Consider the following 27,593-nt stretch of genomic DNA (forward strand, 5'->3'; position numbering starts at 1 on the left):
TGTTAAGCATGATTGTATGTAATACGCGTATGAGGAGGGAACGGCTCAGTACTTGGTAAACACGAACTCCAAGTGTTGAACGTGTCATGTCATTTACTTGTACATAATTGAAACTTCACTTACACAAATTAACACTGATAGAAAAATGGGGTCACATGGGAACTACGATAATTTGTCAGTGCTACGGTGGTTTTCTTTCGGACACACTCACACGACGACATGACAGAATGGTCAGAGCCTAACGTAAGTAAGTGCTCATATGTAAATATCGACACATGACATGTGTTCAGCACAGTAGGCCCTTATCTACATGCAATAATAATTGAGCAATATATGCAGATAACGCGAAGTGGGACCGTTACGAAATAATTCCGATTTATTTACACATTTCACGGCTATCTTGATCAACGGAAATTGTATTTTCCAAGTAATTTATGTAAAAGTGTAAATAAACTAGGAGTATTTACAGCGACCGCCGGAAGACATAGGTAAACATCAATCTTGGGCTAAAATTAGCGGCCGAATGGCCGACAGTTTCAAAGCTGGCCTTTGTACCGTGTGTGTAGAACACAAAAAAGGTAAATTATTATATGGAGCGGCTGCCTCGTACACCGGTGAGGGCCGCCCTGAATCACGTTCACAAACTTACAAGTTTTCACGCACGTGAACATACACGTTCTGAGATAAGAAATAATAATAAATATGCGTTATCATACAACCACACCACAATCTGACTTTCATTTAAAGCTTACTTCAGATTATAACTTCAAAGAATATTCCACACAATTTGATATGAATGCAGTCATAATGACACGCTACATCACTCGTACATTTTTACTACATCGTTTTACATGCATGATTGCCCTTACACCGCACAGTTAACGTATATTTGCGTAAAAAAATTAATCGCCAGAAAAAAGTGGCTGCATTGTACGGGAAAGTTTAAAGTTTCGAAATATGCTGAGCTCTGCATAATATGGTGCTCGGTACACGGCTGTGTCCCAATTTGTATGCGTAAAATGGCACATCTGCATTGCCGTTGAATGTGGAAATAATATTTTTTGGCACAGATTTTTTAAATCGGGCCAAGTCTCTGTAAAGCGGAAATCATCGGTTTTCACTTGAAGTGAAAAACTCGTACTGGTTGTCATTGGAAACTTTAAATAACAGACCAACTTTTCACGTATTTTATATAAATACAGAAAATAAACTACATAGCTGGTTAATATTTCCCAAATGATAAGGCGCCTTGTTAATGGATACCCGTTTTACAAAGAACTATTTCACGGTATATTCAATAAGCCTATTTGTATCTAAATTATCCATATAAATGTGAGTTTTAGTACAATCTATTCCGAGACTCCCACACTCCTTATGCGTACAGAATCGTTAATGTGCGTGCACTATGGGTTATAGAGAAAATTTTAAATATCGCCTGTATAACGATTCTAAGAAAATGTACGGAGTGAGCCACGAGAGCTTGACATTCTGTTATGTGATTCGCATAATTAATTGGTATAATTTAAAAGAAATTCTGCGATGAATAAATGAGTGTTTAGAAAACACGCTAAACTTAGAACAAGTTTACTAAAGTCACGTTAAATAGAATGCAAAATGACGATTCTGAAGCGAAATGTACGTTTCAAGTTTACATATCTTGTCGATCAAACATCGACACCAGCAATTTATACTGCGCTAACTCAAAAAGCGTACTTTACAGTAGAGGCGTTTAAAGGGAAAAACGTGATAACTTTTACATTAATTAAGATACTTTTTTGAAATTTGGTATGCTTAATATTTAATTTATTCATTGTAATATCTCATATTTATATTTCCTTAACTATTTCTATTTTTTGATTTAGCGCAAGTTAGCCGTATATAAACGTAATTCATCAAAAAAAAATTACATCTTACACACGTCTAACTTATGTTAGCGTAGTGTAGTACGGGACGTCGTAGTGCATGATCAATCATCTGATGCATATTTCAATATTTTATAAAGAACATGTACTTACTCACAAAAAGAATAGTCAACGTACCATTAATAAACTAATTAATACGTTAACACATAAGTATTTACTATGTAAAAGTCGCTAAGTCATTCATTTTGCAAACGAACAAGTATACACACGAACGCACTAAACTACGCAAACTATGAGTTAGTGCAGTGTTGCACGGACTTTGACAAAAGATCCCCGCGCACACTCCGCTAATAAATAGTTGGCGTAATATAAATCGAGTGATTTCAAAAAGTACCTTTACTTAGCGATTTATAAGATTTGTAACTTTCTTATTTTTGCATATATCTTCTCAATTTTTTTATGACGTATGCAAACACACATTTTAAGCAACTTGGCATAAAAAAAGTTTTTTCCAAATTTCGAGTTAGCGTAGTATAAATTGCTGGTGTCGACATAATACCGTTGAGAGAGGCGCTATCAAAGTGCGAGTGGAAGGCCATCATGACATAATCACAACAGGTTTATAAATCAATACAAACTAACAGTGAGTGTTGATTAACTCGGCTGATTGAATAACGGTGCAGGAGTGACGGCACAGTGCGGTGCTATCTCAAGAATGCAGGTTACAAAAATACCCTTGTTAACTAAGATAATGAACCTTTTCGGTTAAACGTGGGCGGAAACCCTTCTTTAGATTAGTTACGTTATTTTTTCCATGGAAAGGACGAAACTAAAGCCACACCCACCGTAGCACATTAACTGTGTAGAGTAAATAATCTAAATACTGGTACAACTTAACTTATTCCATAAGAACTATATCCTCATCTGTTGTAAGAACCTCTGTTCTGTTTCCGTCTTTCGCGAAAGCTGTATCCCCTGATAACATAAGACGGATCGCATGGTGGTCCGTAAGCTGTCCAGCGCTCACTATGTGATAAATCTGCGTACACAGGATTTTCACAGCCCCAATTACGCAAGTCAACCAAACACCTTGTTTGCGGTCGTCAGCTTGAAAGCCTGGACAATCCCACCACGTAACTCTAAGCTGTTTCACAGGCCGACAGCATCCGGCGACCGACGAGGTGGCCATCGGAACATCGTGACACTCGATACAAAGGAGCTTTAATTACATCAACGAATTTTACACTCTATTGCTTCCATAATTTAACACATTTTCCCTTATTAACCACGACATCGTTAAATTATATTTTTTATGAGAAACCTGCCTGTTTACAACAAAATCTGATTTTAAATACCAATCGCAAATGTTTATTACATCGCAGCTCCGACCCAATATGTAGCGCATTACATAAAGAAATGACATTTAAGACACGGTAGTAAAAGATCAGACAACCGTAAATCACAACTTAAACTTAACACAAATTTAATTCTTTTTGGGTGTAAATTAAGAATGAAATTGGGTGAAACTGCGAAATTGAGAGATTACATCTTGATGAAAGCACTGAGATAATTACTCGCTGAGAGGCCATACCGAATTGAAACATAACGGAGTGGGTAGTCAGTCAGTAAGTACGAGGTGAAGAAGGGACCTTTGTTTAGAGAGCGTGAATTTAAGATAAACTTAAGTCCATGTACTTACTGCGAACCGTACTTAATGCACCACAATCGACACTTACCTGTAACAAAATGATTACATAATTAGTGAAAGTTTATAAAAACATAATTTAAATAATTAAAAATTAAGAAAGTGTTTCGAATACATAAAATCAAGCCTATTACACTTTGTTCGACAAGCTTGTTGGAACTGTGTAAGTAGGAATTAATTAAAAGTTTAATATTCGTTAGGGAGTAGGTCGCGCCGAGGTATGTCAATTAGTTGGCTCTCTCCAGCATTCGCAATGAGGTGAATATGAGTAAACATTGCACATAGTACTTGAGCGTAAACACAGATGCAGAATACGAGATTATCTGTGCTAAGAAAAAACGCAAGGATAGGCAATATGGCCTCCACAACAAGGGAGGTGACTCACTAACGAGCACTCGGCTGATTCATTGTTTTCAACACTACAATGAAAAGTTATATAACCTGTAATATCCCACTCGCTATACCCACTTATACAATGAGGATACTTTACAAAATCTGCCTACATAACAACCCACAACCGACTCATCCTAAACCAATACTTAGTTTAAAATCTATTTTGGACAAGCTACAAGTACAACTTTAATTACCTGTCAATTATTATTGCTCAACGGATTTCAACAATAGGAGTCAATAATTATTTATTGTACCGTAAATAAATCCTTGATAATGACCGGAAACTATCTTATAACCGTAATGCAGTATTAAAGTAATTTAAAATGCAGGAGAAAAAAGATCGCTAATCGTATATTCACATCCTGTTGCCCCCAGCTGCGGTGAAGGTACCGCCTCCCATATGTCGTAGCGCGATCCGAACAATACGTAAATAAAGCAAACTGAGCATTACCGACCCAATACCCATGCTTGTAACATATGAGTTTTGCGAAAACCGTCCTGATTTTTAGACGAGAAAACTAGGACATTTGAAGCTAACATATAAACAAAGGAACAGGTTTTCGAGAAAGCTGTAGCCCTCAATGATCCATGGGAACTACGAACGCGATTACTGATATTAATGTCCTAACAGATGGTGAATACACCACTCGCTTTAGCAAAACATGCTAAAACAACAAACAAACAGCTATTCAATTAAGCAACGATCTCCGCCTGCACATCCATCAAACAAGCTTTGATCGCCTCACAGATCGCCTACCTTTAATGGGAAACATAAAATCAAACACCACGTTAACATCTTTAAAAAGTCGGACAACGCCGTATAACTAAAGGTATAAAATGGATCATGAGCACGAACCGGCACAAAACCTTCTTAACTCCTTCCTCGAGTACTTGAAGGCACAGTAGAGATCGGTTTTCCGTATTCATCGAAAGAACGTGATTGGAATTGCTTCTGAGAGCTTAGTCCAATAAAAACTATAGAGAATTTAGTAATGACGGCCTTCAGAGCGTAACTAGTTTTTTTGTGGAAGCAGCTCTCGCTTCCACATCCACAGTAGGAGGTTGTTTCTGAAGCAGGCTCCACATATATGGACAATTAACTTGGTCTTGGAAAATGGGTATCGGAAGATCAAGATCAATTTACACATCGTTTTTTATTTACGAATTGCCGTATTAATGCTAAAGTTGTCACATGAATCGACGTTGTGGTCAGTGGGCGGGAAATACAGGACTACGTCGCCCTTCGGCCCATTGAGTAATGAAGGTAAAATAAAGTAATAGAAAGGTTTTTCGTAGAAAAGCCTTTACCCTAACCTAACCGCAAAATGATAAAACCATGAGTTCGAAGCTCTACAAGTTAATTCGTCATGAGTCAGTTCTTAGAAAACGGATGCGTTAATTTGACACAATTTGAACACAATAGCAGGAGCTGCTCATTATCCGTGACGAGCTCGGGGACACTGGCACAATGAATTTTTGCGAATATCGCATTGCATCGCTACAGAACCTCTACAGTTACTCACCCGTGAAGTAAGGTTATCAACGAATTTATTGAAAGTGAATACCATTATTAGAGTAAATAAAGTTCAATAGAAGAGAAAGTAATTTGTGTGCAATCTATAGAAAAAAAAAAGCTTTTAAATATAGCAATAGACCGGCAAATGGAGCCAAATATGAATAGCTGTAATTCTAAAATTTGAAATGAACAAGACTTCCGAATGTTCCAAAATCATAGTAATCATGAGAGACATCGAATGTATTAAGACCGGACGCACTAGAAAATGTCGGCCTCATTAACAAATGTATGCAAAGCGTTGAAGGGACTCATTATGCAGGTTATTGTTGATTCAGATATGCATAAATATGTTCGAGTGTATGTGTTGTTTGGCGTCCCGGAGGAGGCAACGCCGCAGACGACGAGCTGGCAAGTATGTGGGTCAAACCTGAACAGTGACATCGACCACTGAGGCTCGCGTGAGTGACACTCACTCACCCATGTGTATAAACAAATGTCACACGCACATATTTATGTATGTGCTTATGTAGCAACGATTGTAATTAGTATGGACATTTACTTAGGAAGCGGAATGCTTTCAATGTACGTTATGTGTAAAACTTTACTAATAATAAGTCTTTTTAAAAAGGCCTTCGATTTTCTATGCATGTTACCTTAATGATTGATGTATCCTTGTCCTCTCTAGACATTTATTTGTTACACTTTAACGTTTGTAGAGTTGTAAAATTAAAAGACGTTCAGTACATTTGTCCATCAAACCCAACATACTAATAAACGACTGTAGCCTTTCAAACAGATACCTATTACAGGGCATTATAATAATATTTTCCATTTTGAACAATTTATGTGTATTAAAGTGAGGAAACATATCATTGTTATGTCTAAATGCGCAGTAATTAGCAGATTTACGTAAAGTCATGGAAACCGTGTCGTGGGAGCCATATTGTCTGCGCGTGGGCAACTTCGGCGCCATGAGTGTCAGTTTTTTATTGTCAGCACATTGTTGAATGTGTACCTAAAGATTACCTCTTCGTATTGCCAACTGATGTCCTTTCATGATGTTTACTTGGAACAATGACAATTGTTTTCGAATAAGGATGAAGAATGGCGAGAACCAGCTCAGGGGTATTCCGAGGATGTTCACTTGAAAACTTAACTTTTAATAACAAAGTAAAAATAGATATCATATGTTAGATAAAAGTTACCATATATTTCCAGAATCCAGACAGAAATTAATAAAAAAAATATCAAGAAAACAAGTGAACAAGTTTTTCTTTAGATCGGCAGTCTTTCAAGTCCCAAGATCTCGTAGATAATAATAGTAAGCTTTTGTATCTGTGCGTTGTCGCAAGGGCTCCGTTTGTTGTGAGCCGTGGGTCACGAGCGTAGAGTCGCCAGAATTGTAACAAAGATTGACCTCATTCAGAGAGCGGCAACGTTTGACGCGGTTGGTGTGCTAAACACAATGCTATGAATCATATTTTCTCACAATACAACGAGAGGAGGCATTGGCCATGCCATTACGCGTCACTGTAAAAAATGCATACAATGTCACCGTGTTGATTTTTAAATATTTTACTCAATACCTGTTTGTAGATCGCGTTTAAATTTCATGTTGTTCTTGAAATAGTAAATTTGAATAGAATCGTAAATCTTGAGATAAAAATAATAAAATTTTGAGAAAACAAGTAAAAAAGTAATACGACAGTAGAAATCTAAATCATGACATTAAATAGCAATAAAATAAATGGTTTTATAGAATCATATTATCGGATTTACAAAATTTTGATCACGTCAAAACATGAACTGAAAATAAAATACGAAACAACAAGAAATCCGTAGTAAACTATCGGTGCTGCCATCTAGCGTCGAGTAGCGACAATACTTACATGCTCTGAGTGCGTCAAGAGATGGCGGTAGCGTCGCAGAACTACCTCCTTGCATTGCCGCTAGAGCGGAGTACGACTCACGATCGCATTGTAAAACTTCACTATATTTCCTCTTCCTGTGTATAATCGCCTTCCACATATTAAATTTTGGACGTTTTTCCCTTTGTAGACTCATTACATTATTTTTTACTTGCACTTTTTATGAAAAACACACTTCACTTTGTTAACTTTGTTTTATCGGCTGTTCATTGCTATGAGCTCTATAACAAGACAGTTGAGAATTGAGAAGTCATAAAGTTTCTGTTATAAATCGCGAGAGTTCAAGGGTCGAGTGGATAGATGCGGACAATTGGCGTGTAAATCACTAGCATTACGACACGACGATGTAACGAGATAACGATAGTGAACGAAGATAGGGGCGCTGCCCTCAAGTGTGTCTCGGGACCATTTGTGTTATGTGGTCATTTAACTTTTAAAATCAATTTGTCTACATTACTGCCTCGTGCAGCCAATCTTTACGCAAAGGGCCCGTGGTTTACATACAATTCCACAATCACAAGACTTTTGAAGAATTGTGATGTTATGAGTAAAATTTCTATTTTATAGCGAAACAATACGGTTCAGCTTTGTCATTTTCGGAAAACATGAGGATGTGGCGTCCCTGCATTTGCAGTGTAAAGTAAAGAAATAAGGAAGAATGTAGACTGCATATAAATTACTGATAGTGTGAAAGCACATGTGACATGACGTCACTTCCTAAATTTCTAACATGTAGCACTTTATACTTATGACAAAATTATCAGGACGAATAACGGGCACCTGAGCACTTGTAGCATTCCTTAACGAGCGATGACTGCTGTGGCCATAAGGTCCCTTGATGATAAACGCGTTGAGACGTAAAAGGGTTCAATGACAAGAAACGTAACCTACTGGACTTTTTATTTTTTGATTAGTTCAGCTTTGAACTGATTACAATATGCTGTGATACTTTTTATATACCGTACTGAAAATATTGAAAGTCAAAGTCAATTTGTAGTCTCCTTGTTGGTATAGTAATCACCTTCCATTTCTGAATCATAATCTCGCAGTTACTCAAAGCGTAGTTTAACATAGTCAAGACTCACATTTTAACTAACAAAAATATAACATTGTAATTAGATATAGGCCAAGTAAGGAAGCTAATCGATAAGAAACAGCAAATCAAACCGAGCATTGAACTGGATCAAATAACTGTCCGTGACACTTAAAACAATAAAATCACAGGTGCACACTTTGCATTACAATCGGCTACCAATAATTAACAATTACTCGGCCATTTGAAAGAAAAGGCACGTCCCAACACTATAACGTTTAAAAGTGCTGCAAATAGCTGTATTTGTTTAACAATTAAGTAAATGAGGACAGTACGTGAACCCTGGACCTCGGCCAAGAATAAGATTCTAATTAAAAAGTCTCTGATGAGATGTAATCGTTGCTTATTTCACAGTAACACGCGCGCGCAAACAATAGACTGTGAAAATCAGATGTAGGTAATTAACTTGCTTTATGCTCACATATCTAATTGTCTACACATTAATGGAGTAATAAATAATTAATTCAGTTTATAGTATTTACATATTTCATCAAAAGTTTGATAGAAGATGAAGACACCAGGCCCGTTAACAATTGGAATAGGGAAGAAAAATTCTAGATTCCGATCAATAGTTTTTACTCACATGGTTATAAAATCTCCCATCTATCTCACTACCTATTCTTACAGACTTTCGCATTAATAACAGTTAGTATTAACGATATACTTAATAATGAATGATGTGTTAAGATTAGACTCACAATAAAGATAATGTTTACGTGTTATTGTTGGCTGTTGCACAATGATGTGAGCGGTACCGTCGCACTGTTGAATAGGCTCATGACATTCAGACTAATTTTATTCAAATTACGACCATTGTCACCTTTATAATACACTTTATTACTAACGTACAGGCGTACAAATTACGTTGGCACTATTGTGAAAAGTTAAAAAGTCTTCGTCTATTGCTATTGCTAGGTAGTATCGTCTATGTAATATCGTATAGACATGATTTGCGGTTACGGTTTTGAGCTCCACGTGGAAGGATTTGTTCACAAATAAAAACAATAGAACAATTTTACGTAAGAGGCATTATCCATTACATAGTAAAAACTGTTATGAAAATTGCCTGTTTCTTTGCCTAGTGCCTAAATTACTACAAAGTTCACAATCCATGTCAAAAAAGGTAGAAAAAAAGCGAGTTACACTATAGTGTCTCAATTTCTTTGAGGCATGACCAAGCTCAGTGTAATACCATAACAAATCGACGGTTCTTTGTCTTAAGTTGGCATTGTACCGAAACTAGCGGCGTCACTGCGCCTGTTTGCATACAATGCCACAAACTACTGAAGATGAGTCAACTGTACTGAAGGGTTTACATCACCCAATCATTTTAATTTATGTGAGTAATCGTTGTTGTGGTGTCAATGTACTAGTTTACTCTGCGGAAAAAAATACTCTATTTAACAAATTAAACTAAGAATAGCCAAATTTTTGTTCATCGTAGTCTGAAGAAGCAATTTGGCTACTACACCAAATTTTCACATGGACTATGCAATTAAAAAGGTTTTCCTAAATTAAAATGTCAAAGCTGTTAAAAACTGCATGAAATCCGAACAATAAAGCCTTTGAGACAAGTTCACGTGTAACTTTCACAGACGAGCACTAACCGCGGAAACTATAAACGTTTTACAAGTTGTCTGCAAACTTCCTCGGAACTAGGAACTCGTCTGGCTGGAAATCTCTCGGAGGTGTATTTATAGGCAACGAGGTGGTGGAACATGTAACTAGAGGCGAGCTGATTGGCCTAAACGCAAAAGCAAACTCCAAATTCTTGATGAATGACGTTTTTGAGATCTCTCAGAAAAAATCTTGCACTTATACATCTGTCATTACTACTAGACCCACATTGCAGTGATTGAGAAGTTGTTAAGAATCTTTTTGATAAAACACGACACGTTTTAAGTCCACTTTTAAAAGTTCAATTGAACTCACGACACCCAATATCATATTTTCATCCGATAATCTACCGCGTCGCTACCAGAGTACCAGCCTACAATCTAATAACACATTAAGCTAGTAGGTAGGTACAAAAACTCATACGTTTTGAAAACAATACTTCGTAAGCGTTCACTTTTATCGGTTCGCGTAACAAATTTATGAATAACCTATTTATAAATGCATCTGTAGATTTATAGTTATTTATGAGATGAGTTTTATAAAACTTTGTAAGAATACAGGAAGATATTGCAACATTTCAACCTACTCCATTTCGTGTAATTTGTTTAAAATATTTTCGACTTCATTTCAAAATAAATAAAGTTTAATATCGTTTACAGGAATATAGATCGGGGTTTGGGGTTGGGTCACCTGCTGCACCTGCGGTTTTCCGAATCCATTTCTCTCGTACTAGATTTCAGAACAAACACTTCACTAATAATAGAGTCTTATTAACAGTTCGTCATAGTTCGACGTCAGACGTGAATAGCACCTACACAATGCTGAGAAATGCAAGCGAAAATATTTCAAGATTTTGCATTTTACTACTTAATTGTTTATAAATTTTCTAACGAACGCTTTCAAGGAAATATCTTCTTTCATGTGTGGGCGTCGAGCTCCAGATATTTGATTTATCAGAATATTATTCCACGTAAATAGAACATAACATCATTTCTGTTTTTCCGTCAAATTGCAAACTAGAACTGCACGGGGTTTTTTAAAAAAAGTCAGATAGGAAAACTCCCAATACTTCCGCACCTGGGGAAATCCAGAATTTCAGTCGTAGGCGTAGCTATCGTCAATAAGAATAAAATACCTGATGTTTAACGCTTGTTAGACAGCATGTTGGTATCACAAATGACGATGACGTGCTATTTATTATTTGTGACAATAATAAAATGACGGTATATTTGTAAATAACGCCAAGACAATGATTACTACATTGCGACACATCGATCTTACATTGTCATCGATACGTGCCCAGTATTTTGTACACTATTTATTGTTCAACTGGCCTATTACATAGTTCCCAATGATGCTACTGTTTTTAATGTAGCAACACTAGTAATACGTAGCTAAGCGTCATCCAAAATACGGATAAGTTAACCAGTAGATTTAAATAACACGATTTTTCTGAGGGTTACACAGGTTGAAATTGAACACTAATCTTTAGTTGTAAGTCAAACCTACAAACGAAAATTAACAAATTAACTTTATGCATTTCCATTCTGAACGGAGGCGTATTAGCCTAGGCGTAAAGCACTATTGCCTCAGTAAAATACGATGGGAGAACGTAAATCAAGCTCATCCCACTGCCACATCAATTATGCTATTGGCTGAGCCAAGATATAACATTACCTGTCAGTACTATCATAGTTAATGCAAGCAATTACCACTATCAGCGTCATATCCCTGCAATAACCTTGTATTAGTCATCAGATGTTCAGGCAAATCACCAACAGATGGCGTTGAGCCAACTCCATTGTTTACTCTAACCCATAGCAGTAAAACAGAAATAAGGCCGCAATCAAAATAATACGGTTACTGGAAACATTTGATACTATCAATGAAATAAATATAGAAACAGGAACTGTTCCACATATCTCTATATATACATACATATGCTTGCTCAATGGCTGAATTATGACTGTGTTCTATGTACTACGAGTTCATTGCTCTTGGTACCTAAATTACTTAGCTTTTACTATTCGTCTGTACCCTTAGTACGAGTTTACTTTACTTTTAACGTAATTGAAACGAGAGCACATTCGGCGCTCTGATTCGTTGGTTTATTTGAACCGGCCAATCAGAGCGCTGAACGCACCGTTTTTCGATTACTTTAAACGTCCAAAAAACTCATACTAAGGGACTGTAGTCCTAGTTCACATATGTGGGTAAATCCAGTAGATATCTAATTAAATAAATTGGCCTGAAGGACAGTTTTATGAGTCTATTCTGGGACATAATTAATGAAAAGAATGGCGCCACTGATGTAATTTATAAGTAGCTTATTGAAAGGATCTAATTGTTGTGTCGTAAGGTATATTATATTCTTTACTTAAACTAAATAATATAGTGTTTTTATTAATCTTGGCGAACAATGGAGGAACTTGCTCGGGACTGAACATGAACACGTGTGAGTGTTACGTATCAAATACCTCAGATCATCTGATCTAGGTAATTGATGTGAGATCTATGGGAAAAGTAAATGACTACGGGTTTTTAAATGGAATCTGTTGTAACAACGATTGAATTTTACTTTCTTCAGCTTAAGTTAAGCCTAAAACATCTTTTAACCAGAACTATATAGTAAAAGCTTAGTGCCTATACCGATAGATATCGAAATATGTAATCATAGAAAAAGTTTATTTACTCAGCTTGTATTAAACGTACATATCTTTTATACCACATCTGCGGCAAGTAGGCACACTGCCCACCTGAGGGAAGTAGTTACCTTGGCCCATGAACTTTCTAATACTTGGGACATTACATGTGCTTTGCCGACCCTTAAGAATCCTATTTACTCCCTGCTTGAAGTACCCCACATTGCCTACTGACTACATTCCACAATATTTCAATTACCCTGTCATTATAACTGCACCTTTATGTAACAACTAACTGGTCATTGTTATAAAAATTAATACATTCGACATTGAAATACCAGGGCTGCATAAATTACGCACGTAAATAATTTTAATGACCACAACGCAGATATATTCGGGTACATACATACACGTAGTCATGACCCATTTAAATATACATACAACTACTGGTCATCCTACCTTGGTCACGGCACTGGAAAATGCATTTAACCACCCCTACTCTTGCTGCGGGTTTCGTAAGAACAAAGTATAAATAGTGTTCTCAGATAAACATAAAAATATTTAAAAAATATATTAAAATTGCGACCTCCCCCCACTTGCCAAGTGTATTATATAATTAGGTAGGAGATATAATATAATGTGTCGGTTGATTTTTTTATGTAATATTATCATTAATTGACACGAAGATTATTATTTGTATTGAAAAGGACCACCAACCGCGAAATCTTAAAGTTATTTTACTAAAAATAAAACTAAACGTAAAGCTAAAAATCTTTTATAGCGTAATAATGGGGCCGTATAAAGATATGGAGCTGTTGTTACAAGATAGAACCTCATAAAGTTCACAATCTAACGTACTTACACACTTTGAGCTATAAATAAAAATAACTACCTTGAAATTGGTTACTCAATTCTTGTAATCCATTGCTCATAACAAACATAATTTAAGAAGATTTTTCAAACAGAAAAAAGCCCAGCAATACTTTGGACCAAGGGAATCGAACCCGGAAATTAAATCGAAAAGTGAAAATTGCTTGGATAGAAATTCGCAAGCGATGATACTGTACCTAGGCAATGTAGTACTAATCAGAACAAAAGACTGCTCCTCGAGTAAAGAGGGATTGGCGCATGACGTCAAGTTGCAGACGAAAAAGACGGTGATCATAACATCCCGACTCGAACATCCTTGTTGAACGGATGCTGGCACCGCGCCAAGCTGACGCTGCTAACAGGAGGAATGATTTAACGCTTTATTTTCGACAGCTACATGCACAGTTAACCAGTACTGAACCTCAGTATTGTATGGTCTTGATTAAAATCTTTAAAGGTTTTGCATAGATTTTCATCGTTCTTTCGATTTTCGGAATCATTAAAACATTTCAGAATAACTTGAAGAGATACTTAATGTACTGGCTTGAATTTCTATGACAATATTTTCTATGACAAAGCTACGTTCTCATAACTTTCGTGTCGCCAGACTTATTATTTTTACAATAGAATAAGCCTTCAGCTTAAGTTGAGTCTTCCGAAGACATTTACTACAGCAGTCGCCTACACATAATTACATCCATCTAGTTTTAGCACAGCACAGAGTACCTCGTAAATCCATTGCAGCGTTCGACTTTACGACGACTCTAGAAGGACTAACATAGCACAAACCATGGATGACTCACGGCCAAATACTACTACCTACTACGACTCTCTCATAACAAATTGATCAACGTTTTTATACAAAACCCATAGCGAACGTATTCTCCATGACGTAATTACACGCCCATACTTTAATTTATTATTATGAATAATACGAGTATCAGCGAAACGAAAAACTTATACCCGTCCACTGTTGACATTAATTATGTAAATTAAATAAACCGTCATTTTATCTTTAAATGTGACGACCCGGAAAACAAGTGTATCTTATCAAGCACGCAAGTATGGCAGTATGGTTGAACTGCATTTGGTAATTACAGTGGTGCAACCAGCTAGTAAATAAGTAGAACTAGTGATTGATAGCGACGTCCCTAATAATTATATTGTTGCCCAGAATAAATATTAACGACCCATAGATAATGAATTTCACGCGACCGAACTTTTTATCTATGTGACTTTTAATTAATTAGTTGATTACTGGCTAGTAAGAAATTACTTCAAGAAAATTGCAATTTATATTTCGAACAGCATTATTCTTTTTTCAAACCATTTCAATTTACAATTTGATTTTGTTTTTACTAAATAATTTACGTTCTGAGTTCAACAAAATAAATGGTTTACGATATTTTCTGACTGCCAGTAATGAAACAACAATAAGCTCGGATGTGGTTTGCGGGCCTCCCATACAGTCTAAAGACAATCTGTTTACAGAACACGTGTTGAGATATGCTACGTCATGAGGAATACCTATTTATATACAAATAATACACTGACACATCAATATTTATACCGCAACCAGGTTATTGAGTCATTTGTACTTTATATTATATTTTAATATTACAATTGACGATGGAAACCAGTAGTGACTTTATACTTTAATGGTTTTAACTTTGCAAACGTTTTGTTACCTAGTTAAATTATTTTTTGTAGAAAATCTACGCAGATAGGTACCTAGTATACCTGCATATTATTCGGTTCAATGGGTCAAGATGTTGACGAGTCTAATAAACCCTCTTAGTGTTTACCGACGTCATTAGAGGGAAGTATCTAGAACGGACTGGCTTTCTAGACCTAGTAAAGGTAGGTAATCTGAGTTTTTCTCGCTGCCATTTTATGAATGAAGAAATGAATCAATCCTTTAACGTAGATAGACTGTTTTTTTCCTTCAATTACAATACGTTAAAGACCATCATTCAGTTTACGCCCGGCTTGGTAAGAAGCTCGTTCTTTAACAATAGGACTAGCTACGGTAAATAATGGTAATACACACCATACTAAATTTTTCTATACTTTTGACTATCAGACTTCTTAATGAGACTGCGCAGTTGAGAGTCGTCTTTCTACGGAGGAAGGACTAAAATCAACTCAGGATTGTGAAAAAGATCCCATGTAATAATTCACAAGAAAAGAAGTTGAGAAATTAGGAAAACAAATCTCCCACGTGTCATGTATACAAGCCTTATACGGGGAAAACAGTTTTGATTAGTGACAGCCCTTGAAATAGAAGGAAATATATCAATATTCTAAAAGTAACCCTATCTACTCTAGTAGATTTTAACATATCGTGTTGCGTCGTAAGTCTTGACCGCATCGGCAATAGACTAAACGTGATTGACATTTAGATAACGATGTTTGCGCGAATGACTTGATCGTGAATAAGTTATCACTGCATTTATTTACGTCTCTCTATGTAAACATTGTGGGGGCCACCCAGTGAATGGTCGTATAAGTATACTGTTAAGTCCAATTGTGATAGTTAAAATCGTTTTTAGGGAGAGTATCGACGATAGTTGAGGTACTAAAATGAATAGTAATAAAAATGTTCATTGGTTTTGTTTCACCAGAAGTACCAGTGCTTAGCTTGATGCCAATGATATGATTCAGAAACCTGGTAATGTTTGGTTTTCCATTGCGGTCAACCCCTATAATACTTTTACATAGAACTATTAGCGTAATGACAAAACGGTAACCTATAATTTGTTACATACGTTTTCCTCTTCAGTTTGATGGAACAGACGTAAAGGTAAAAAGCATGTCATGTATATTACGACAAAAAGTATTTATTTTATACAACAGCCATCATTGACAAGGACAGGGCCTCGTCACAAGCCAAGAGAACACATATGTTACCGCCAACGTCTTGCCATCAGTTTCTAAATGAACAATGACACTCAAAACTCCATAGAAAGCTAAGATCACTTGACCAAATACTTATACCACAGTCCATTTAAGGAACAGCTTATTGAGTTAATACTATAAGCAGATAAAGCTACCCTCTGTCAATGATTTTCAACCTTAGCATTTGGTGATATAGTTGAAAATCGTTTAAAGACAGTATGGGATAGCTACATAAGCTGGTGTACACTACAAAGTATCGACATTGGGTACGCGATCATCACAGCCTTGGCATCGTTATCTGCTGTCACTTAGCACGATTAGAACTAAGCTGAAGACTGGACTAGTTGTAATAATGAATTAATTAATGTTAATATGCCACCAGTACATAATAAAACAAGTTCATATTCATACAGATTGCATTTTATAATTTTATGTTTATGACAATAGCTTCGCTCCCCTAATGCAAGGGACTAATAACAAGTGGTGAAACGTGAGTGTTCTATACCCCTGCTTGTCTCTTGGGAAACAAAAAGCGTAGTGTGAAGTTGCCATGTCATCATAAATGAAGGTGAATTATTTGTGTTATACTTTCGTGTGCAAAAGATTGAAGCAACAGTAACCAAGAACAAAAATGATACATGGAAACAGAATAAAAATATTATACTGAATTCAAATTCATAATGATAATAGAGATCCATTATTTTGAATCCCAGTTAAGGCAGCGTTACCGTGTCCGTATCGTGGAGTATCTACCGACCGTGCCAATTGGCTAAACGAATATGCTTCTAAGAACCACCCAGCTACATAATTGGATAGATATTACAAGTACTTCTAGAATTTCTTAAAACACGGCTACTGCACAAAAAGATAACATTAAACAAGGCACGCGTGCGTTATACCAAAACAATACAGAGTTGGCCCCTGTTTTAAAACGGCTTAAGTCGGCAGTAGGAAACAAAGCCCCTAAAGCCATGAATATGTATGTCTGTATGTACCAATTACGAGCTGCACCCATTGCAGTTGATGCTCATCTAAGCATATCGAGTGCACAAATGGATTCAGCGGCCCCTCGCAGGATTTAACTTTAGGGGCCTAGGTCACCCTTCGGGGGAGCCAGGGGTGGCCAATAATGTGACTGCCTAATGAATCGCGTCGCTCTCCCCTCGCTCTATTGGAAAGGGTTCATTTTGCTAAGCCAGCAACATCACCCGCCAGACAAATGAGACTCAACAATAGTAAAAGACAATGGAAATTCGTTTGCACTTGTAAAGCAAAGTTGACTATATTTGTTTGGACTGGACAAACGTGTTGATTAGTATTCGTGTACCTCAATGTCAATCCATTTAAGGACTAAAGTATTCGGTAAAGTAACGAGCCTTGAAACTCGGTAAAAGATTCCGTTCTTGACGTGTGTGAGATAGTATTCTTTACGCCGGCTTCGGCTCACCAATAGAAATACGGATTAAGTGTGCGTTCAATTCAAGGATCAATTAAGATTGCTATCGAGCAGACATCTAAATAGAGGCAATAACATTAATTATGAACGTGAGCTCATTTTAATTGGAAACAATATTATCCGAGTTTTAGCTTTCACTGGTTCATTAGGCGTGATATCGTATATGTCTACTGCATAGTTAGCTCAATTGATAATGGAAGTAAACAGCTACACAGTGTTTATCTACTAACTATATCATATGAGATTTTGCAATATTAGTCTACTTTACCGTTTTATCTCATTGAAGATACGCCTACATAGATTTCATGCAATACTCGTTTGAGTTATTTATCTTAAAACCAATCGATTTTCAACTCCCGATTGATTTTTATCGGAACTTCGAGGCTAAACTGAAGTGTTGTTTCAAAAGTTCTTGCTTTATGAAAACATGGTAATGATACTAAAAAAATTAAGATCTTTGTCAAAGTAATTAATTACTAAAATCTCAATCACAATGAATGACAGTAACAAACTGATTTAGCCATTAAGAGTAACACAAATCGTATCACCAGTAACTAATCTAGTTATATTTTAGCGAAAGGCCATCTATTGCGTCTTCACACGCCATCACTATATATCTTTATATAATGGAAGGGAAAATGTTAATAACGTATCGAGTAAACTTTCGCTAGAGGTAAAGACATAAGTTTCACTGCGCCAGCGCCGGGGAAATTGCTGTTTGAGTTGTTTGACAGGTTGCGCATGAGTGACGCTGATTATGATAAGGCTTTAGATCAAGAGATTTTGTTGCGTCATATCGATGAGAGGTTATAGAAATCGAAACTGATATTTTACGGTTTTTGTAATATCTATAGGATTTTGAATAGGATACTTTGAGAGTCACGTACATGAAAGTATTGTTGAGTCGTAAAAGTTGACGATGAATAGAATTCAAAATTTGATATAGATTGAATTGACAATCGGAATATTGACGATACAATGTATAACAAAAAAAATGTTCAGATCTCTAGAAGTTTAAGAAAGATTAAAAATGATAGAGATATATTTTCTAAACATGGATTAATTTGATTGTGGTTTAGTAAGGACGTATCAAAAGTGCTAGTTATTAAAAATAAACTAAAAATGTCGCGTTAGTAGCCAATTGTTTTAAAAGCCAATCAACTATACAACAGCCACAATAAACTGAACCACGGCAAATAACTATTGTTATTCCTTATTTTATAAACGTACTAAGTACCAGTATGACTTCCTGAAACGATTGAATTTACCGCAAATTAATAAGGATTGTAACTTAATAATAAGGAATTCACCTTGATTTTATTGTTTGTAATAAGGCAACACTAAACATATTTACAATAGGCCTATTATTTCCTGTGGTGCCATAAACAATATAATTTTATTGTCATTATAATACAAGATGAACCAAATACATGGCTAAAATTAAGCACTATAAATAAAAAACCTGACTAGAGATAAACTATGTAGATTTGAGTGAAACTAAGTTGATTATAGATAGACTCAAAGTCAAAGTCAAATCATTTATTCCAATTAAACCATATTTTATACTTAGGTATTTTTGAAACGTCAACAAAGAAAGAAATAAATAATAGTCTGTCAATCTGTCCATCAGTAAAGCTAGGTGCTAGTTGGAACTAGTTGGACATTTAATAAAAAATATAATATTGTTTATGTGACTATACACATAGAGAAGCACATGTACGTTTACTATGCGACTAATCTATGTAGTAAATAAATTACAATTTCTATAGAACACAAAAAAATTACCATTGCAATTTATTCCGCATTAAACTTTCGGAATTTTAATTTACTTATCTAATATATTTTTAACATCAGTGAGAAATGATCGGGGCAGCTACAAACGTGAATTGATTTAGTGGAAACTTGAAACGTAAGTACAGACAAGATTTTGGACTCTATTGAAAACCCATAGAGTCAAAAATCCAATGAAAAATATTGTCAGATTGGAGTAGGTTCACTTGTTGTATAACTAATCGTATTACTGGTACAATTTATTACGGTTACTTCGCCAGTGTACATGTGTAATTCGACGTTGTCATGGCTTCTGTTTACTGCGTTATGTAAGCACATTATTTAAGGAAATGCGTAATATAAATAGATATTGAGACTAATTTGTATTTTCCTGTTGACTACATAATTAATATGGCCATTTGTTTTCGACCTGAGCAAAAAAATAACTTTAGAATATTCATTCTGAGCAAATTAAATTTAGAAAACTTAAAGACTCGCAATTAAAATTTTAAATATCGAATCAACAAATAATTACAATCCAAAGACAAGGAATCATAACTCGCTCCAAATTAAGCAAAAACTATTTGCTCTAAACTTCCCGAGATTGTTTGAAACAATAGAATGAACCCGTTATCTCGTAATATAATCTGTTATTCTAATATTTTATTTAAAAAAAACTCATTATTGTTTATGCTTCAAACAAAGATGTCTGACAATTACAATATATTCCAAGGTTCTGAGAAGTGGGCAAATGAATTTAAATCTTAAAAATGAATTTAACAAATTTAAACTTAGGTAGACGAATGTTCACACTATTAGGACATTAGAACTTTAATACAGAGTTCTTTACGTAATTTTGTTTGCCAAAAATGTCAATCCAGCAGTAATTTTCTAAATTAAAGAAAAATTATGACATCTCAAACAATTTAGGAATGTGTTGATGGCTGGTGATAACCCTACTACAAATGAACACATTTCTATCAACTTTCCAGTAACACGGTAGATAATCATAAAATCCATAAACAATAATTTATCAACAAATTAGCCATAAACATTTTCCAGAAGATTAAATGGCAATAACTTGAATCGAATGTCCAATCAGTCGTAACTGTCACAAGTCATTTAGCATTTATCAATCAGAAAGTGGGCTCACTAGTCACATCACTAATAGTTTCCCCTCGCGTGACTCACATCTCTGATTACCTGGGTATATGACTTGATATGATCTTGCGTAGCAATCAAATATACAATGTAATGCAAGGTGTTAAGAGCTGTTTTTGCCTGAACAACACGTAAGATATAGTGTAGTGCAACAGATACAGGATTTGTTTTATTTCATACTTCTGTAGTATTACAAAATGAAAAATTGTTTGCTAACCATCGTATTATTGAAACAGTCATGGACATCTAAAATATTGGTACAATATAATATTATTTTTGTCACATTGCTAATGGCGTGAATTAATAAGAGTTCAAATCAAATCGTGATAAAAACAACATTAATGCATTCAGTTTCGTGATCGTTATTGGTTCACGTATTTTCGTTTCGTGAAGATACTAGTAGAACGAGTCGGAACGAATCGTCACAGTTAGTATTAATTACGTCACACACGTCACGTCACGTCAGGAAGTAGCAATTATAACACTTTTACAGAAGGAGCTGTTCGATTAACCGTTGTTTAGATCGAGTTTGACACGATAGCCACCGCGCGGCTTTATTGCATAAAGTCATAGTTGTATGTTACATAAATACTATGAAATCGATAATAATTATGCTGTAACAGTTGCAAATAACGAAGAATGTGGAGAATTTAAGCAGCTTCGTGCTCGACAATTAACGATATAGTTGCAATCATCAGCCTTGTTCAACTATAAAGACTATAAATCATAGCGCTTTCAGAAATCGTTTTAGCGAAGATTTATTGATGACTGTCCATCTTGCAATCAAACACGCCGCGCCGGCAAAACGCGATAGCACTGATTAAATCTTTACTACGACAATAACGTGACGATGCCGACGCTGTGGTCGGTAAACTCACGGAATTCCCACTCGAGAATCTGACTCACGGATTACGAATTTTATCTCAATATCGGTAAACTTTTCACTTGTACGTTCGACATTAACTCGCATGCAAAAATCAAGGGTACAAGGAGTTCTCACGGGTCAATGTGAAGCTGTAAGTACTTCGATCTACATAATCTTCTAATCTTGTGCTAATGAGACAGGCGATGGCGGTCAGGTCTGTCATTAAGGTGAACTTGTGCATTACCTTCGCGAGCAACTAGGTCTATTCTAACTTTTTCATACATTGCAACTATTAAAATAATTACTTCAAATTCGCCGGAAACTTATATCACTGTATGTCAACTTGACGCGAGCATTATGTGCGAGAGCGTACTCGTACTTGTTTGTACTCGTAAAGTACTATATTAGGACGGAATTTCATAACAAACACTAACTTTGTTTACTGTTTACGTTCATTTCGCATTTCACAGGTTAAAAACAGAATGTGAACTGAAGTCGATGCCGTTGTTCCATTCTGAAACTTCGGTAAGAATATACAAGAGCTGGCAACTGTTAAATTGCCAAAAGACAGAGAGGGAACGTTCATAATATCATCAAAAAAAATTTGTCGTGGAGTTTATTTAGCTTTTCTGCATGTGTATTCTTTTCAATTAAGTAGAAGTGTGATGGATACACAATCGTGTACCTACTTGTCGAAAATACTTATTTTCTCCACATCATCATTGACATAGCAGAAAAATCTCGTTTTTACGGAAATATACATATTTATGCCTATATTATAACATCCTATCAAAAATTCAAAGGTTACCCAAACTAGTTTGATTGTTCCATTAAAGTTTTGACATTGTGTTGAGACTGCCTAGAGAAGCCTGGTATTAACATGGCCACGTATTATTATAAAATAATTATATTCAATTAAGACAAGGCAGGCTGTGAGAACGGAGTTGACAGACTCCTACGCATCTGTTGCCAGCGGATGCTGATCAATGCTCCTTTTTTATTTCTGCCAACGTGCGAAGGTTGCATTACAATAAAAAAATATATAATTATTGTGTTCTACTTCTTATTGTTCTTTTTCCAAAAGGACATATGTAAATAGGATTATAATATTAAGGAAATTAATGTGCGCATCAGAATGTATGATATTGAATATTGAGCATAGTTTATGGGTGAATTACTTTATATTCATACAGTCAAGACGCCTAAGAATGTCTAGATTCTCTATTAGAGCCTAGAAGGTCAACAGTAATCTCCTATGCCTCATAAACAATTCTATATTACACACTGTGTACCCCAGACCCCGTGTGAGAATTTGAAGCTACAACACATATAAAACATCTTTCCAGTCATAACTTTTTATAGAGCCTTGATTGTAGATATGTACCTACACTGATTAGATCAGTGAATTGTGTTTTTATTGTTTTTTTTACACCGAACCAAATGAACGAATCAAATTGTTTACAGTTTTTATCGATACAAACGTTATGTTTTGGTTACGAATCGATTATATTATCGAAATGTTCGTAGAAGTACAGATAGCATTGTTATGTGCAGTTATACTGTTTGTGAGATAATAACAAACAATATAACACCCACACGTGTTTCTTATGTTAACACGAGATACGAGTACATCTCAAGGTAGTAGATATACATAGTTTTGTAAAATAGCCTTAATTAACAATAGCTTAAAGTATATTTTATGAGTTAAATATTCTCCAGGCTTCCAATCCGATATAATGGCTGCTGTCATTATTATTGTTTTATCAATGGACGATTCATTAGTTTACAATCAATTGGTCAATATTTGTTTTAGTTATCTTCCTCAATAATAATAATTATTAGTAACGTAATGAAACATGTTCTTTCTCTACAATATTGAACAAATTCCACACAGTGTAATACTAAACTGATTTGTCGCCAATGTTTACCATGAACAACAGAAACCTTATGACGATAATTCCAAAACAGCTGATCGTATCACAGAACACAACACTATCACCACACTCAGATGTTAAATATCAGTTAATTTTCACGCACAGAACTTTACTTTCAATCACAAAAGCAGCGAGTGCATTGAAAATTTTATTAGGAGAAAGAAAATCGCGCCCGATTGTTTTCGAAGTTTGAAAATCCGATCGGCGATTCGTTGCCGAAGGAGGCGAAGTGTGGTGAGTCGGAAGCGGCGACGCACACTGGCGCGGAGCCCGCGTACGCGACTCGCGTCTGCCGCCATTGACTCAGAGAAAAGTAGGGGCGTCACCAACTATACGTATATAATTTTCCGCTTGTTAACAATTAAAATCCGAACCGCCTGCAACGCGCACACGATTTTTCAGCGAAATGACTCTATTGTCGTACACGCCCAGAGAAAGCAAAGATAATTATGGTTAATTACAACTCATTCATTACGTTTGTTTACTTTCATTTATTTTTATAAATGTACTGCTAAATATTTCACACAGCGATTTAGCATAATTATGCGTTTTATGATGTCTATATTATAATTCGCTTCACACCTATTCTGGACAGAGAGAGAATATTAAAAGTCTATTCTTAGGTATAGAGATTTCACAAACGAGCGAGCGCGCGTTTGTCATATTATGGCAGCCCTAACAATGAATTACGCGCAGACAATAGATGGTAGCAGTATCGGCTCGGAGTCGCCGACTGATATCAAATCGTCGGACAGTGGAAATGCATCGCGTCCAATATTGGAAGTATTATGATGAATCACTGGCTGCATCCAAAAACGCCACGAGCTATATTTGGCGGGGTTGAAACGTTATGGCAGATATTCATTAATGTCCCAGACGGCCCGCCCACATGTCTCCACTGTTGTGCAGACCGTGTGGCTACCCCACGTGTATTTTACGGCCGAATTAAATTTATTAGTGATGGTGATTCGTCAAAATGCAATCTAGTTAACCCAATTAATGAAGGAAAATAAATCCAGTACTTTTTTTTTGTATATAATAAACATTCGAGCTTTGGTCATCGTTGCGCTTAAGTCTTTTATTAAGGAAGTAAAACATCGTCACTACAATGTATTGATAGTTAAGATGATCAAACGGAAATTCAAGGTTACAACCTTTACGAACAGTGAGCGAAAAATTATTAACTAATCCATAAAAATAGACACAGTTCCCTAACTGTGACTTATTCATAGATCCTTCTTTGAGTAACGTATTGGTAGTAGGTAATCTTATACTAAATATAAACCAGTTTTTACCCGAGGCTTTCCTCGTATTTCATATCTAAGCTTAAAAGGTTTATAAGTACTTAAAATATGCAAAATTGCAAGAATATTGCTGGAGTAGATTTAATGTAAAGAGGTATTTATTAGGATTTTCAATTTAACATGAAAAACTATCTAGTCTGCAAGCAGATACATAAAATATCCTGGTAGCAGGGCGCATGAATCATGCATTGTTACACACACCGACACAGCTATTCCACAGAGTATAGACGGTAGAGCTGTTATCCTTTCATGAAAGTTCAATAACGAACGTCTGGCCGTAAGGACGCGCCGCTTATGTCGCGACATGCTTTCCACTTTTATAATCTGTGACCATTTACGTTTACAAAACTTTTTGGTTGTTATTGTCCCAAAATGGCATCTTTTTATGGTTTGATAAATATGTTGTGAAGAAAATTTTGAATAAAAGCTTCATAAATCGTTTAACTGTGTCATAATAGTATAAGCGCTGGCAACGTTTTTGAGAGAGCATTTCAAGAAGGCCAGTTTTTAGATATATTATGTCTCTCAGTCTCCCAGACATCATACGGGCTATCTGGCACCTGGTAGTCGTTGCGTTCATCAGTGCGCATCGCATTTGTACAGGTAAAATTTCAATTTTTCAAACCATTTTAAGAAGTTATTTTTTATTATTATTATTTTTATTGAACTTATAGTAACATGAATCTCTTATTGCCAGGCATTTTTCATGTTGTTTAAGGTCTGCCAGGCGCCAATTTTGATTTAAAAAAAAATTTTTTCAAATCATTTTAGTATGGCTGAAATTTTAGTATGATGTTATTTAAGTAAGAAAAGACCCAAAATTAATTTGCCAAGCAGTTATTCGGTTGTTAACCTTCAGCCAGACCGATCTAAAACTGAAAAATGATGTAGTATCATTTCGCTTGGTCTAGAAATATTTGTCGAACGAATTACAGAGAAAGGGATTAAACAACCGGCCAAGTGCGAGTCGGACTCGCCCATGAAGGGTTCCGTAGCAGCAAGTAGACGACTAAATAAAAAAGTTATAAAATAACTTGGTTTTACATAGTGTTTTTATGAACGACAAAGTTATATTTGTGGTTTTGGAAAATGTTTTATTTCTTAAAAACTAATAATGATATCTCGTTCAAACCAATTTTAGTTGAAACATTTTATTGAAATGTATAGCATATATTTTTTTTAATTTCCTCACTCTCTTATTTTAAAAGTTAGAGGGGGGTACACTCATTTTTCCACTTTGGAAGCGTCTAACTTTCAAACGATTGATTTTGACGAAAAATGGCTTTAGGAACCTTAATGTCTTTTTTAAAGACCTATCCATAGACACCCATCACGAATATGTCAGCTGAAAAAATTTGTTTTTTAAATCAGTTCCACGTATGGAGTGGCCCCCTTAAATTTTTAAATTTATTAATTTTTATTCAAAATTCGAATAGCGGTTACCGAAACACATCAACCTACAAAGTTTCAACTTTGTAGGCCCAACAGTTTGGGAAATAAATGGCTGTGACATACGGACGGACGGACAGACAGACGGACAGACAGACAGACAGACAGACAGACATGACGAATCTATAAGGGTTCCGTTTTTTGCCATTTGGCTACGGAACCCTAAAAACTATCAAATTAATTCGTAAATTAATACGGTATCAAAATACTGATTTATTTTTGTACAAAATTAAGATATCTCAAGTATAAAAATAAACATAAAATTGAATGGTTACATGAAAATTAAGGTTAATTATTATGTTATCGGCTTACTCACGTAACTGTTTGACGAGGAACTCGACTAAAGTTGAAGATGAGCTTCTAGCATGGCTAGAAACTAGTCGAGTTCCTCGTCAAACAAATACGTGAGTAAGCCGATAACATAATAATTAATTTAGTATAATGCTCACGAAAGACTCTACAATAAAATTATATTTAACTTACATTTACTTTAACTTAAATTACAAAACGGAGAAATCTTGATAATCATCTTCATCACTGCTGTCGCTTTCATTGTCATCATCGTCTTTTGCATTATTATCATTATTATCGGCTTACTCACGTATTTGTTTGACGAGGAACTCGACTAGTTTCTAGCCATGCTAGAAGCTCATCTTCAACTTTAGTCGAGTTCCTCGTCAAACAGTTACGTGAGTAAGCCGATAACATAATAATTAACCTTAATTTTCATGTAACCATTCAATTTTATGTTTATTTTTATACTTGAGATATCTTAATTTTGTACAAAAATAAATCAGTATTTTGATACCGTATTAATTTACGAATTAATTTGATAGTTTTTAGGGTTCCGTAGCCAAATGGCAAAAAACGGAACCCTTATAGATTCGTCATGTCTGTCTGTCTGTCTGTCTGTCTGTCCGTCTGTCCGTCCGTCCGTATGTCACAACCATTTATTTCCCAAACTGTTGGGCCTACAAAGTTGAAACTTTGTAGGTTGATGTGTTTCGGTAACCACTATTCGAATTTTGAATAAAAATTAATAAATTTAAAAATTTAAGGGGGCCACTCCATACGTGGAACTGATTTAAAAAACAAATTTTTTCAGCTGACATATTCGTGATGGGTGTCTA

General features: G+C 35.5%; 1 protein-coding gene across 7 annotated transcripts in view; it reads right to left on the reverse strand.

Moving 5' to 3' along the window:
* Positions 1-27,593, reverse strand: part of LOC118263127 (ras GTPase-activating protein raskol-like) — a 156,869-nt gene that overhangs the window by 57,578 nt on the left and 71,698 nt on the right. The window contains exons 1-2 of one of the 7 annotated variants that reach the window (XM_050697220.1): positions 23,721-23,977; positions 7,366-7,625 (exon numbers count right to left, since the gene is read on the reverse strand). The exons of 5 other annotated variants lie outside the window; for them this stretch is intronic. In XM_050697220.1, the coding sequence (XP_050553177.1) occupies positions 7,366-7,540 (175 nt within the window). In that variant the 5' untranslated portion in view covers positions 7,541-7,625; positions 23,721-23,977. Of the gene's footprint in view, positions 1-7,365; positions 7,626-23,704; positions 23,978-27,593 lie in introns of those variants that run through there. One more of the 7 variants, XM_050697221.1, reaches the window with a different exon arrangement.

This window comes from Spodoptera frugiperda, chromosome 12 (assembly GCF_023101765.2).
Source record: "Spodoptera frugiperda isolate SF20-4 chromosome 12, AGI-APGP_CSIRO_Sfru_2.0, whole genome shotgun sequence".
Classification (NCBI taxonomy): domain Eukaryota; kingdom Metazoa; phylum Arthropoda; class Insecta; order Lepidoptera; family Noctuidae; genus Spodoptera; species Spodoptera frugiperda.